At 40.2% G+C, this 16,183-nt stretch overlaps 1 protein-coding gene across 1 annotated transcript in view; it reads right to left on the bottom strand.

Annotated features, from left to right (window-relative positions):
- Positions 1-16,183, bottom strand: part of PWP1 (PWP1 homolog, endonuclein) — a 103,916-nt gene that overhangs the window by 37,749 nt on the left and 49,984 nt on the right. The window contains exons 7-9 of the mRNA XM_077468484.1: positions 8,227-8,357; positions 5,738-5,811; positions 650-746 (exon numbers count right to left, since the gene is read on the bottom strand). Of these exons, the coding sequence (XP_077324610.1) occupies positions 650-746; positions 5,738-5,811; positions 8,227-8,357 (302 nt within the window). The remainder of the gene's footprint in view (positions 1-649; positions 747-5,737; positions 5,812-8,226; positions 8,358-16,183) is intronic.

The following is a 16,183-nucleotide window of genomic DNA, read 5'->3' as shown; positions in this document are numbered from 1 at the left end:
GCTCGACGCCGCTCCCTCGTCACAGGATTTGACTGTCAGCAACAGGAGTCAATAGCTCCAGCTGCCTCAGTAAAGTCTGAGAGCGGGGAGAGCCCCTACAGAAGGGCACAGCGCCGAAGTGAGGGCAAGTATAAATATGGGATGATGGGGGCAATGCTAACATGTAAACAGTTTTTACCTTAATACAGGGAATACATTAAGGTAAAACATTTTTAAATTTTACTACCACTTTAAAATCTTCACCATTCTCCTTCAATGCATCTCTGAACTTGCTAGAAAACGAGACAGCTCCAGAAGAGGTAATACCCTAGAAGAGCCCCTCTTTCCTTGTATGTTTAGAACCTTATCCACTTCTAGCAGTGTCTAATTACTGTCTGACCCTGCTCACCTTACCGCATAAGCCATTATTGTATGTACCTGCTGGGGAAAGAGAAAAGGGAATACAGTGGAGGGCCACTTGATGGCGAAGCCCAGAAGCAAACTCAGGAATATAGGGGAATCTAAACAGCGGAGGCTTTTACAGGTAAATAAACATGCATAAATTACATTGAATTCAAGTATAATCTCATGCTGAAATCTTTGTCTAAATAAATGGTAACGGAGTGAGAAAACATAACCAGCCATAATAAGCTGTGTGTGTCTCTTGTACCTTGTCTGTGTGCATTGTAAGGTTGGCAGCTGGTTTACCCAGGGACATATCCCAGAGAAGAACTGTGTTATCTGCAGAGGCACTGGCCAGAACATTTCTAGACAAATAGAAAGAAAAAAAATGATCGTTAGTACAGGGGATATACGGGGTTGTTATACCATGAAAAATATGCAAAGCTTAGTTTGGGAAGACCAAAAAATTAACACATAGAAATGTGGGGATTTTGCAAGAAATAAAAAGCAATGCCTACAAACCTGAAAGAGTCCAGGGCAAAGGTTAAAACACTTCAAAGCTAAACTAAGACCAAACAGGCAAATCCATAAAAGCACCATTACATACAGTTTTCAAATACATTGCATTAACCTCACCCAATAAATATATAAACACAGATATTGGGCGAGGGTAACGCAGTACTTGTACATCATTTTCAAAAATGTATAAAAGCTTGGCCAAGGCTCTACTCCTCTGCTATATACTCCAAAAATCATTACAAAGAGGGAACTTCCAGTGGAAATCTCAGCATGTGAAAACTAAATAAAAAATAAATCAATAAAACCATAATTGGCTATTTATTAAAAAAAAAAAAAAATAGATGCATGTCTTTTGCGATTTTGTATTGTGAATTAATAAGTATGCATTTGTTATTATTTAGCCACTTGAAGACTGCAATACATGTATGTATGTTGCAGCTTTCAAGTAGTATACCGGGATGATGCCTGCAGCTACAGGCATCTTCCCGGTATTGCATTTTACAGGAGGCGATTGGCTTTTATGCAAGAGCAATAAAAGAGACTAATTAGCTGCTGGATGGCTTTTACAGGTGGTGGGAGTGGTCACCCTAGGCCCCACCACCTCTCCGGGATCTCCATCTTACCAGAGAACCTGAAACAGGCCGTTCTGCCCAATTACCATGGAGCCATTGGAGGACTGGAATAATACTGTCGTCAGGTCCTGTTCCAAATGTAAGCAGTGACATTTTTATATCTTGAAAGCATTTGATCACACTCATCTTTGTGTGATCATATGCTTTTAAGGGCAGAGGAGACATCTGGGGTCTAATAGACCGCAGATCTTTCTGCATAAAGAGTACCTATCACTGCCTATTGCGGTCACAATCGATGTTTACATTCCCTGTGACAGCAATAAAAGGGATAAAAAAAAAAATGTAAAGAAACAATGTAAAAAAATAAACAAACATTTCTAAATCACCCCTAGCCCACCATGGTTGCAGAAATTGGTCCCTCACACATATGTAAACGGTGATTGCACTACATATGTGAGGTATTGCCACGAATGTCAGAAAAGCAAGCAATAATTCTACCACCGGTAAACTGTAAAGCAGCCTTTCTCAACCTTTTCAACACAGAGGAACCCTTGAAATAGTTCTCCGTTCTCGGGGGAACCCCTGCTAAAAATTTGAAATCTACAACTCATGATACATTAGTGTGATGGTCAGTGGGAAGAAAGGTCCTCACACTTGTGGTCATTGGGAAGAATTACCTCTTTACAGATATCTAAAAAGATCAATGGTGTGAGTGGGACGTTATCTGAGAGGCAGAAATTGCCCAATGCTGAAGGAACCCCTAGCTACCTCTGGAGGAACCCTAGGGTTCCACGGAACCCTGGTTGAGAATCACTGCTGTAAAGGCTTTGAAAGGGTCGCCAATGAGATTTTTAAATACTGTAGTTTGGTGATATTTTCTGAGTGTGAGAAAATTTAAAGCATGACATGTTAGGTATCTATTTACTCGGCGAAACATCATCAGCAAATTCCGTGTGACATAAATTTCTAAACCTACCATTTTATTCTCTAGGGCCCCTGCTAAAAAATATAATGTTTAATTTTATAGCAAAACAAGCTTTGTTTTCATTTGCTTAAATTTCCACTGGAAGTTCCTTCTATGTAATGATTTTTAAAGTATATGGCAGAGGAGTATATCCTTAAGCCAAGCTTTTATACATTTTTGATTCTGTAGTGTGAACCTATTGTAAAAATCTTCAAGGTTATTATCGGACAATCTGCTTGACAAATTATTCTGAGCAACAAAAAAATCTTGCTGAAAAACAGTCTGACTGCCAGTGCCCTATAATGAAACCTGCAAGAGCTTTATATTAGGATGCAAGAATTTGCCTTGATGCGATTCAGTTCGCTTTGAGCGCTATACAAATTATTCATTCATTCATTCATTCAAGAATAGCTGAACGATGTACAAAGTTATCATAGTCTGTACCAACCTAGTCATATTAGGTTTCAGAACTGCTGTTGCCATTAAGCAGCCATGCAAAGCACAAAATCAAGCCATGTGTTCCTATATCATATTGGCTCCCAGTAGTTGCATGGGCTGCTATGGTGACAGTAAGCCTATGTTTAAAAGCCAGACATGTACAGTACCATTGAAGACACACAGATTTAAGATCAAACGCTATAATGCAAGAAAGAAAAATAGCATTCCAACAAAACACAATAATTATAATAAACATTTCCTGGAATAAAAGGGAGGGTATTAAAAAGCAGATTATTTTCTCCCGTCAGCCACGGATTTAAAATGTGCTTTTCATCAAGCAAATTGCATGAAATGTGTCTTAATGGATTGTAAAAAAGCACAAGCAGACAAGCCATCAGTCAGAATTAAATAAGTGCTTTCAGCGGGTAGTAATATAAATATATTGGAAGTAAAAGCTACTGAATGATTAATAGTTTATGCTTGATGCAACTACTTATCAGGCAATACCTGCGACCTTTAACCTATAGATGAACCACAATGAAGCACTGGCTGTAAAGCAGGTATCTTAGTCTCCATGCAGTGAATATTATATGTTATATTTATTTACCTTGCCAGGCATTTTTATTTTCTTAGAAAGCAAGTCTCAGATTTTTTTTTCTTGTTAATCTGTGCTTGGCCCATACTTTTAAAAGCATTTCAGGGCAGGGGGAGTTTTCAAAAGTGCAGTTTAGATCCAACTCTTCTCCACAAGAAAAAAAAAAAGGAATTTTGATTCACCTGTAAATTCCATGTCTTGGGAATACAGCAGAGGAAACAGGCAGAGTATTCATACCCAATAGGTTACAGAGACGTACCTTCAGGTACGTGGACACTGGAAAAGCTTTAGAGGTACTCCAGGATATAAGATTTACAGGCAAGTCAAAATTGCATTCATCTTAAAGCGGTATGCCTTGAAGGTCATCTGGCTTGCTTCCTTCAAGGCAGCCAGACTCCTAATGCCCCCTTGATGGTTGTTGTCATAATAGGGAAAAAAGGACTTCTCCACTGTTAGGGCTGAGGTGGTGATCTACCAAGATAGAGAATTCCTTGCTTAGCTGGACAGGAGCATGGGTAAATTGAAAGAAGGAGCCTGCTTTTTCCAGGTAGACAAGATTTGGAGTTGGTGAATTCTTGAATGGAAATGAGAAAATGGTACTTCATCAAAAGGAAACTATATTTAGGCCTAGAACTCTCATGGAGAATGTCAGGTGTCCCTTGGATCCCAATTCTTGTGCATAGGCTCTTAGAGAAATAATTTTATTTTGCGGGAGAAAGGCATTTTTGCTTTCGGGTAAAGTGAAAACTAGAGAGCAGATTTGTTGAAATTGAACATCAAGTGGCCTAGAACATCTGAATTGTCCTTTGGACATTTTCTGACAGCTGGAAAGGACAGGAGTCCTTCAGAAGAAAGTAATATAGATGTGTTATGTAAAATATATCTAGGCCTGAGTTCTGAGATGGACAGGCAGAGGTGCCAAGACCAATGTGAACATTCTGGAATAGACAAGGGATATACAAAGGGCAAATGTGACAAACTGGAAGTTGTCTGCCACTGCGAATCGCATAAATGCTGGTGAGATGGGTAAATGGAAACATACAGGTAGGCATCTTGGACGTCCATGGATGCTGTGCATTCCCCTTGTCTCAGAGTCATTACCAACCTTGCAGAACCAATGCAAAAATTTGGAATTTGAAATCTGTTGAGGGATTTTAAAGTCTCCTTTTTATTTCAAACATGTTATACCTACCTCCTCTGTGCAGTGGAGTTGCACAGAGCAGCCAGGATCCTCTTCTCGGGTCTCTCTTCGGCTCTCCTGGCCCCTCCCTCCTGTCGAGTGCCCCCACAGCAAGCAGCTTGCTATGGGGGCACCGATTCGAGCTTCAGCTCCGTGTGTCCATTTAGACACGAAGATGCCATTTGGCCCCACCCCCTCTCTTTCCTAATTGGCTAATTGACTTTGATTGACTTTGATTGACAGCCGTGGGAGCAATGGCACTGCTGCTGTGTCTCAGCCAACCTGGAGGGAGAGTCCGAAATGGCCGAGGGACTCGTGAACATCGCTGGACAGAGAGGGGGCTCAAGTTTTAGGGGGTGCTGGGGAAGCGGCTACACACAGAAGGCTTTGTATCCTAATGCATAGAATACATTAAGATAAAAAACCTGCCTTTACAACTCCTTTAAATCCAGAATAGGATTAATACCCCCCACTAAGCTTTGGTATCGTAAACAGATTTGAGTAGAATCTTTTGAGCCTGCCTTGTGGATGTACTAGTACAAAAACTTGATGGAGACGGTTCAGGGGAAAACAGCATGAGTGAGACTGTCCCTTTATTGTGCAGAGGGCTTTACCTGATGCTGAACTGTCTGAAGTGAACTGTCTGAGGTGGTGGTTATTGAATATACAATAACCTTCCTATACTTTAACTGTATACATAGGCAAAGCATAACAATATGGGAGGTGGAAACAAACAACGAAGTAGGAGGAGTTTAGCACTCTTTAAACATGCATAACACTCGTTAATCCCTTCTTCTGCTCTTTCCCCTAAAGAGACCCAAGAACAGTTTTTCCTCTTTTATTCTATGGTACAACTCCAGCAATACCTATGAACAAAATCACAGAATTCATGCGGAGACATGTGTCAGTGTCTAAACATCATTTTAGGGCTCATTACAGTTGTCAGCTAATCAAAAATCACATAGCGTATTCCATTATACCAGTTGCTGCTGGTATATATAGCCATCAATCTGTCTGCAATAGTAAAGTACATTATTAAAAAAATAAAAAAGACCAATAAAGATGCAACACATTCAGCAGCCATTTACCTGATTTGCCTGTTCCATGAGAGATCTAGAACTGCATCTGAATGACCTTCCTGCGTTCCCTCTGATGAGGCTCCCTATGAACACAATCATAGTGGTGTCTACTTACTTTTCAAGCAAAAGGATTTAGAACACTTATCTCAGTACTAACTACAAGCATGCATGTGGAGATGTTGCTTATTTGAAGTTTGTGCTCAGCGTCTAGAACATATACTGCCATAACAAGCCAAATTTGTACCCAACAAAAAGACTTATACTTAATAATATATCAACACTTTAGTCTTAAAAAGTTTAAAAAGAAAAGAGTTGGCACTAACACAGTGAGAAGAGCCATGCTAATGTCTATTTATTTTGCTAATGATCGTCAAAGACTAAAAAAAAAAAAAAAAAAAACTTTTAAAAATTAGAAACCAACGAATCCTAAATTATATCCAACGACATGAGAATACATTTAATAAACATCGATACCCATGGTGAATCTTAATCCCCCTCTCAGGGAAGGCCTGGTTCTTCTTATAAACCTAATCATGTATAATGGACATTTAATCTAAATAAAGTACATATATAAGATAAAAAATGTATGAAATGATTACAGGTTAACTATTTAATAAAACAGGGAAGCCAACTTTAAAACCAGCTAAATACATTCTAGGTCAATACAAAGTATCTAAAGTTAGTACGTTTTCTTTAGAAAACAGCAGCAGCCTGAAAAAAAAAGCCAATCCCCTGCCAGCATGCTGCAGAGAAGGATCTTTGCTCTTTGTGTGGAGATAGTGGTTTCTGACAATGTATGAAGCACAGTGCTGGATTTAGACCCTGAGGGGCCCCTGTCATTTACAGTTCGGGGGCGCCCTACTCTCTTGCTTTGTCATTCTGGCAGCATTCCATCCCAGGGCCACGCCTGTCCCAATTTCAGCCAATCTCATACTTTTGGGTGAAATTTGCCCCTTTTGCCCCCTTTATAAATCTAGCACTGATGAAACATACCCCTGAGCCAAACATATGGCTCTGTAATCAGCAAAGCTCATCCTCCCTGTTGAATGGAGAGCCCTAGCTTTGACACATCGGGGGGCATGTTAGTCCTCTACAGAGAGACCTCCACACAGAGAACAAAGATAGTTTTCTACAGCATGCTGGAAATGAACAGGCTTTTCCATCCAGGCTGTGGCTTCTTTTAAAATAAAACATACTGTAATGCCCTGTACACATGGTCAGACTTTCCAACAGAAAATGTGCGATTGGATTGTGTTGTCGGAAATTCTGATCATGTGTGGGGCTCCATCTGATTTTTTTTTTGTCGAAATTTCCGACACACAAAGTTTGAGATCTGGATCTAAAATTTAAACGATCGGATTTTGTTGTCGGAAAATTTTAGATCCAGATCTCAAACTTTGTGTGTCGGAAATTCCGACAAAAAAAAATTTGTGTGTAGACAATTCCAACACACAAAGTGCCACGCATGCTCAGAATAAATTACGAGACGAAAGCTATTGGCTACTGGCCTCTTTAGAGTCCCGTCGTATGTGTTTTACGTCACCTCGTTCTGAACGATTAGATTTTCCGACAACTTTGAGTGACCATGTGTATGCAAGACAAGTTTGGGCCAAAATCCGTCGGAAAAAATCAGGTGGATATGGTCATCAAAATGTCCGACCGTATGTACAGGGCATTAGACTTTGCACACCTTTTGTTATAACAAGCTTTGAATGTGTTTAGCTGATCTATACAGAAAGCTTTCGTATTTCCTTGGGAAATAAATGATATTTGATTAATCTTAAACCGTGTGTTTGGTTTCATTGCTAACTTTGCATTATTGTGATATTAACAGTAGCATGCGCTCAGAGTTTTAATAGACTAATCTATAGGGACTAGACGATTAATACATAGATGATAATAATAGTTATTATTTATCGTTTACTTCAGTTCCCAATAGGGAAGCAAGAAAAAGAATTGTCTGGTATTGGTTCTCAATATAGCAATGCTAAGAGGTATGAGGTGTGCTAACTGCAGAAGCCAATAGCCAAAGTTCAACTTTCCTCACTTTGGAGCAGTCCGAATACAAAAAATACTAAAACACTTGTGGCTTACAACAATTTGCACATTGCTCTCTGCTTTATTATACAAGTCCCCATAAGAATCTGAAACAAAGACAATATATTGAAAATAAATAAGTTTATATTCTTGAAGGTCAGAACAAAATAAAATCCCCAAAATATTAGAATTTCTGATGAGCCCAGATTGCTCACTAAAGACCATTTCCCTGTGTAGCAATTGATGGTCTTATAATCCCCCATCCCAGTAAATTCAGCAACGTATAAATAACCAAACACTGCTGCACGGCTTGACACTTTCCTCCAATCTGTTTCTCATCAACTACAGTAACCACATTGGCATTTATTGGCGATATGGCAATTCTCTTCCATTAACCGCGGGATGTAACTGGCCCATGATGGGTTATATCTGGAAAAAGAAACCTATTCTTAGAAAATTACCTTCTTCCCTTTCTTTTTCTTCTTTTTAATTTGTTTGCTTCCCAGGGTGAACACAGGCTCCAAGCAGTCAACCAGATCGAGGTCCCACACGTCAATGACAGGGGTCATGTTACCGACGGCAACGTAGTTTCCTGGTGAAATTTAAGTCAGCGGAACAAAAATAATGAGTAGGTTTTTAAGTGGAACTGTTTTTGGAGTGAAATGGCATCTACAATGTAAGCTTTACTGTTTCTATAGTGAAGAGAATTTAAAGAAGAACCATGTTAAACTGAACCTTTTGACTCATTTTACCATGTTAGCACAACCCAGGTTGATAGAGTGGGCTCTTCTAGGTGCCTACTCACCTGTGCCTGGTGTCCTCAAACCTCACTACGTAATATGCAAATACTGAGCACAGCTTTTTTGGTTGATACTGGATCAGCTCCTTCCTACATCACATTTGGTAGCCAACAGAAGACATGAGATGACCCTTGGAAGCTGTGCTCAATGTTAGCATAACACCTGGATTTGGAAAATACATAGGTACTTCACTTGCATATAAAGGGAGCATGCAAGTAGGCACCAATACCAAAAAGAAAAAATCTAGGTAATCTGAACAAAACCAAATCTGTTTAGTTTTTTGGGGGCTTTGATAACTTTTTGCTTGCAGCTTTTTTATATATACCATATATTTTTTTAACTTGTGCGCAGAATAATTTTACACAAAATCCATTTAGTTGTAATCTGACGCTACTTGATAGCATGGACCATTTCTTTAGGCATGTATGATAAACTTGAGAGCCTTTTCATAGAATTTTTTACGAGGTAGGTCACAAGGTTTCTCTTCAACCTTGTCAAATTGCTCACCTTGGGACTGGCATAAAGAATGTGGTAACTTATGTACATAGCCAGTTTGTATACACATAATAGGGCTAATGTAGAAAGGAGCCAGTCAACCTACCACGTCTTTGCAGTGGGGAAAAAAAACAAGAAAACCCAAAAGCAGCCGATGAGAAAACAGGGAGAACACGCAAATTCCATGTTGGGGCTTCATACAGAAATTCAGCAAAAACACATACAAGAGTTGGATGAGGCCTCAGCATTTCTAACAAATCTAGTGACATCAGTACACAACACTAAACCTTGTAATACACTAGCAGATTTTGGTATGATCACTCGCAAGATTATTTTCAGTGCATACGATGACTTGGCAAACCTTTTTCAAATGTACTTCAAAATTTAAAATTTGCATTTTTGTTCAATAAATTTTTTCTGTTTCAATATTTTTTTTTTTAGAAACAAACAATAGGAGTAGCAGTAATTACATGTTGTCATAAAATGTGGAGATCTGATTGGGGGGGGGGGGGGGGGGCAGAAGCTCCCATTAACATTTGGCATGTAACATGTATTTGAAGAAGACAACATAATTGGCTAACCTGTCCTTAAGACTATCAACCATCTAAGTATAAATTATTCAGCTAAACCTATATAACCACTATGTTCTGAACTGAGCTGGTTGACTGGACCGTCTGAGGAGACTGGTCCAAATGTAATAGATTTGGTCAGGGTCGTACCATGCCGGACCCTCCAGGGTAATTACTCCACCCCTATAGGTTCACACTGTGGAGTAACAGAGCCTATCATTCCCAGGGGATGTCTACCTCAGCAGGATCCCAGACCACAACAGTCCCCGAAATAGGAAGAAGGGAGTTCACTTTGGGCCAGCTCTAGATCAGTTCAAAGCGTAGCAGACTATGCCTATATGCATTTTATTCCAGTATGAGTGGTAAATTTCCTTGCAAAGAGTTGTGTTAAGCTTTCAACAAGCCAATAACAAGTCTGGCGATATGTACCATGAAAAAGAGGTAAGAGAAAGTGGGGGAGGATTAGGAGGGGAAGAAAGGAGATAGAGGAGGGGGAAGGAGTATGTGGCCCCTCTGGCGATTCTTTCATGTATGTAGATGACCTGGGTAAAGTGAGGCCATGGGCCACACATCTTGCTATGTGTGACCCATGGTTCCCATACCTTTTCAAAGCATTGGATCGTGTCCAGCAGCTTTGCAACTGTTTGTTCTTGGGTCATGATCCAGGAAATTTTCCGCTTAGCAGCCGAGATTTTTCCAGGCTTTCGCCAAGGTTATCTTGGCTCCCAAGCAAATGAAGAAGATAAGTTGTTGTATGCACTTGGGGGTGTTGTAAACCCTGTTCAATACATTTTTTTAATTCATTTTTAATATTAGGTTCCACGAGCTGAATATTACAATAACTTATCACTTATAAGTGGAAGTGAAAAAAAAAATCAACATCTTTACATAAGGCAATGTTGCATTGGAAAGGGTGCCTGGGTGGGAGGCGTGCCTTACATCCAGGGAGATGGGGGGGGAAAAAAAGAGCATAATTATATATTTTTATTTAAAAAAAAGTGGGGGGGAGAACAGAAGAAAGAGGGTACAGAGTAAACAATCAAATGGCGCCTGTAAAGCACCTCTCCTGTGTCTTTTACACTGGAACGGTGCGCTTGCAGGACAGTACAAAAAGTCCTGTAAGCCGCATCTTTGCAGTGCTGTAGGAGCGGTGTATTCACCGTTCCTAAAGCGCCCGTTCCCATTGAAAGCAATGGGCCAGTGCCGCTAAACCGCTGGCATAGCATTGCTGCGGTTTTAACCCCTTTGGGCCGCTAGTGGGGGTTAAAACCGCCCCGCTATCGGCCAAATAGCACCGCTAAAAGGACGGTAAAGCGGCGCTAAATATAATGCCGCTTTGCCACCGACGCCCACAATGCTCCAATCTGAACGTAGCCTAAATTATTAGGCCTGTGTGCAACTAGCCTTAGTGTCTTAAGCCAGGATCACACAATGAGAATATCAGACAAATGATCATCCTTTTTTTTTTGCATGTTAGACTCATATTGAAAACAAATAGGTCATTTAAGTTACAAAAATTCTTGTTACACAGAACATAACTTCAGAAGTGATGTAATGTATTATATTGTATGCTTTTTCCAAGCATGCATGGTCTTGGTCAATCGATTTTTTTCATACAAATGCTAAACTAATTACACGAAAATCGTTCCTTCTGTTATGCCAAAAGAAACATTTTCGTGCTTGTCCCTTTGGATATTTTCGCATGAACTGTCACGATTGGCTCTCGAAAGATGTATACAAACGAATAGATTATCGTATCATTGCTCCAAATGAGATTTTTTCCGGTCTAATTTTCTCATCATGTGTACTGGGCTTTAGCCATTCAATGTGACAAAGATCTTGAGACTATTTAATCTATGTATTTTGCGCATGCTTCCTCGTTATGCTTGGCCTTGTGTATGACAGAAGTTACTTTCATCCATGTGTATTGCTAACCCCGCAGGAGCCAATTGGTAATTTGGGTTCTCTGTTTTGCACCTAGACTCCAAGAACAACCTCAGCCCCTCTGACACACCTGGTTAAATAAGTTACTGCGAGTACTTATAGGATCACGAATAAAATATATATAATCTCTAACTCGACTGTGAATTAACATCAAGAAATAGACACAAGACTGTTTTGTGGTACATGACCTCAATGTAATGGTACAGGTTAGAATACTGGTTTGAGCATAAATGAACACACAGAATGTAGGTTCAGATACAGTCCGCTAGATAGTATAACTATTACTATACCAAGGTAACTTAGAATTTCGTTCTGTACCACTAGACTGGCATTAACTCATGATTCAGCAAAGTTGGCAATAAACAGTGCACATAAGCATTAACTGCAACATGAATAATACTACTATAAAACTAGTCTAGAGTGCACTCTAGGAGAATGGCTAGGAAATAGAGAAAGGTCCTCTGAGAGGTACCTCTTAGCATAAGCAAAAGGTAAAGGTCTCTGTGTAGCAGCTGCAAAGAGGAAGCCTTTAGTTCTAACTATTCAGCCAGCTAGCGTTGGGGCCCAGTTGTATAGTTCCAGTCAAGTCTACAGGCATCAACAAGGCTACTAGATGGCTGAATGGTCAGTTCCTAAAGGGCTCATTCTCTCTAGTAGCAGATAGTACATTTCCACAGCAGCAGCTCACTAGTCCCACTGATAGTGAGCTGCAGTATCTGCTCACACACACACAGCAATTGGTCCACTTGTGCTCAGGCAGCCGATGTGCTGCACACCATACAGTGATGTGCACACTCTGGGCTCCCTCATGGCAGGAGGTAGCTGTGTCCTTTACAGCTTGAGAAAATGCAGAGCTCCCCCCCCCCCACACTCTCCCTCTGAGAAATCTAGGTCAAAAGCTATTACAGAGTAGGCACTCTCTCCTACGGACTACAGATCCTACAGTGCAGTGCTGCCTGACTTGTCTATGGAACTCTTCCTGCTCAGCAGTTCCTCCTCTTGCTGAAATAGCTGTTAACCAGCAGCTACAGAGCAGCTTCAACCAGTAGTTCTCTCAATCTCCATTCTTGGCCAAGCACCTGGCTACACGTCAACTCAATAGATTATTTTATATTCTTTAATTACTTAAAATTTAAAAAATATTACTATTTCATGAAAGATGCCGGTTGATAGATTGCTATGGTCAACAAGAATATATAGCTAGGCTGAAGAGGACATATCCAAAACAACTCTCTCCTTTGAACGAGGCCTTGTGTAGCTTAGCAGTGCATCATTTTGTAAAGTTGAAATGAACACTTGAGCTGAGAAATAAATCTCATCAAGAAATATGATCAAATTTCTATACACAAAAAAATTCTCTCCTATTCAGACAAGCCTGGGCTTCCTCATATCCATCTCTAGAGTGGATTTTCAATGCAAATGAAATGTATTCATTAATCCCACAGAGCAATTTCTATGACATAACAGCTCTTTGTGAGAAGAATGAAATGGTGTTCCCATCATCTATCATACCGTTCTGCTTTTGAACAAATCTTGCTGATGACACCCCTATAATAAACTGCAACAGACATCCACTTCTGTGGTTTATTTAAAGAGCACCTGTAGTTTTTTTCATAAAGGGGAGCAAAAGGATATAAAAGCAAGACAAATCTGTTTTATCTTGCTTCAATAAAGGTGGCAAGTATAAACCTTTCACACGCAAGCCTGAACAATTATAAAAATGTTAATGTCCTTGTGCTTTGTCCATGAGGACTAAAGCAAGAGATTGACTTTAAAAACAACCCATTTTCAGCAGGACATAAAATACAAAGGAAAAAAAATGTTTTTTTTTTTTCCTACAGCTTACCTGTAAAATCCTGTTCTTGTAGTACATCATAGGATGTAAGTAGGTAAATATCTGCACTCAGTTAAACTTAAACAACTAACAGCAACTGAACACCATAACCCAGATACTGGGCACAGAAATGCAAAGAAAAAAAGTGCAGCGCTTGTTCAATAAATAATGATTAAATAATCACACAAGTGAAACGTGCAAAAATGGTGACAATCCAAAACCAAAAGTGGCATTCAAACAAAATCAATATTAACATATAAATGTGCAATGGCCTACACGCTGCTGGTCTATCGTGTAGACCGTGCCCCACCGGTCAGGGCGTGGCCTACACCACAGCCCAGCAGTGACACTGCGCTCCACAGCCCTCCTGAGCTTTAACCGGCAGTGTTTACAGCTTTTCCCTGGAATCGTGTGACCTACTTGGACGGCTGAGTATTGCAAAGAGCGCCCTCTGCTTGCACTGAATTATGCTTGTGTCACTTTATTATTATGTACGCGGTTTTTACTAAGGCCCCTTTCACACGGACGATCCGTTCAGGTCCGCCTGTCAGTTTTTCAGGCGGACCTGAACGGATGCTCCATGGAGGTCTATGGAGCGTCGGATGTCAGCGGTGACAAGTCCGCTGACTTCCCACCCGCTCCGAAAAAGTGTGACGGAGGAAAAAGCTATTTTTCCATCCGTCATCGGATCGGATGACGACGGACACTGCGGTCCGTCATCACCCGATCTCCCATAGGGGAGAGCGGCGCTGTGACAGGTCCGTCCCTGCGCAGTGTGCAGAGACAGACCTGTCATCTTCCTGCTCAGCAGAGATCGCTCCAGCGATCCCCGCTGAGCAAGCGGATATCCACGGGGCGGATCAGCACTGATCCGCCCCGTGTGAAAGGACCCTAAGGGGTCTATTTGTGCAAGGGGGGGTTGTCTTTAATAAATGATATTACACTATATGCGACTTTGTTTGCATTCTTATGACAACACTTTGGAACCCCTGCACTTTTGGAGATTTTTTGATGAGGAAATAGGACAAGGCTGTAGAACAATTGATTTGATTGAATGCCTATTTACCCAGAGGAATCTGGTGAGTGTGCCCCCCAGGGGGAGTGTGCTACACGTGGTGGACTGTATTTTGGTGGCAGGAGCACTTTCTGGTGTTACCCCGAAGTCTACATTCAAAACCAAATTCCCGTTTGAACTGTCCTATATTCTTCTATTCATCAATTATGGACTGCAGTGTGAAGGGAAGACTGCACATGAGTGATACTGGACTAATCAACTTTATAACGCTGTTTTAGTATTTTTGTTTATGGTGATTGGACTGTGAATATATGTTTACTAACATTTGTAATATTTTATATATTTTTTAAACCACTGCTGTTTTATACTTTTTAAATATTTTAGTATATTTTTAAGGTTATTTATCTCTTCTGCTGCTTTTCTGTTAGAGGTTGGAACTGGCGCCGAGTTGGTGTTACTTGTAGGCCTCGCATACACAGTTGCTAAGGTTTATTTATCTGCTAGCCGTTTTTTTTTATCTTCAACGCTGTTTGTATTTTAAATGCTATTTGTACATTGGAGACTCGGTGGAGTCCTTTTTACAGCATCTGATCTTATGCAATAATAAAAAATAAAAAAATTGGTGCTAAAACATATCACACGATTCGGAGCACTTTTTATTTTGCATGAGCCTTCACGCTGGAAAATGTTTGGGAAGTTTGCGGTGACTGATCACCTGAGCGGCGAAGTATGCAGATAGGAGACACCCGTTTTTTTTTTTATTATATGTGCTGTCTGACCTCCCCTAAACAGGGGGTCGCTGGTGATCTGGTAAACCCCCCTCTTATTAGTGGTGATTAAAGGTGACAGGTCCCACGTGGTCAAGTATATTATTTTTATTCAATCAAGTTACACTATATGTTGGATTATTTTTATATTTCTATGGACAGTCATTCATGATTTATGGACTCACATATAAAATAGTTTTTATTCATTTTTAATTGCACATTTATATGTTAATATTGATTTTGTTTGAATGCCATTTTATTTTGGTTTTTGATTGTCACTCTTTTTGCACGTTTCACTTGTGTGATTATTTAATCATTATTTATTGAACAAGCGCTACACTTTATTTTTTTCAGTACATCATAGGACACTGGTTATTATAATAACTACTTGGGTTATACGCCACCTATAGGTGAATGGTAGATCAATTATAATCAAACAGGATGTCCTCCCCTATATATCCCCTCCTATACAGGAAGTACTTCAGTTTTGTAGCAAGCAATAAATTCCCAAAAGAGGGGAGGGAACACTGTGTCCTGTGATGTACTCCAAGAAAAGGATTTTACAGGTAAGCTGTAGAAAAAAATCCAATTTTCTTTATCGTACATCACAGGACACAGAGCCGGTTATTATAATACTAAAGTACTTGGGACATCTCACAGCAATACCCTTGAGGGGAGGGAAGACACCATCACAGAAAGTGTCACTAGACAAGGACCTGAGACCGAACGGCAGAATCCTCCATATCTAACATCTACCTGGTAAAAACCCTGTAGATGTATAAACCAAAGACCAAATAGTAGTCTTGCACACCTGGGCCACTGACACTGACGGCGGATGGCACAAGATACCCCCAAACACCTGGTAGAGAATCTATCCCTTGAAAAATATGTGATTTTGCCCTTTAAAACATAAGCAATGATATACTGGCAGATCCACTGCTAAATATTCGACCTGGATGTCGCCTGCCCTACCTGGGCTCTTCTGGCAGCACAA

The sequence above is a fragment of the Lithobates pipiens genome, unplaced genomic scaffold, assembly GCF_037356315.1.
Source record: "Lithobates pipiens isolate NorthernLeopardFrog02 unplaced genomic scaffold, aLitPip1_a1.2 Scaffold_8, whole genome shotgun sequence".
In the NCBI taxonomy this organism is placed as follows: domain Eukaryota; kingdom Metazoa; phylum Chordata; class Amphibia; order Anura; family Ranidae; genus Lithobates; species Lithobates pipiens.
This window is presented reverse-complemented; position numbering and strand designations above follow the sequence as displayed.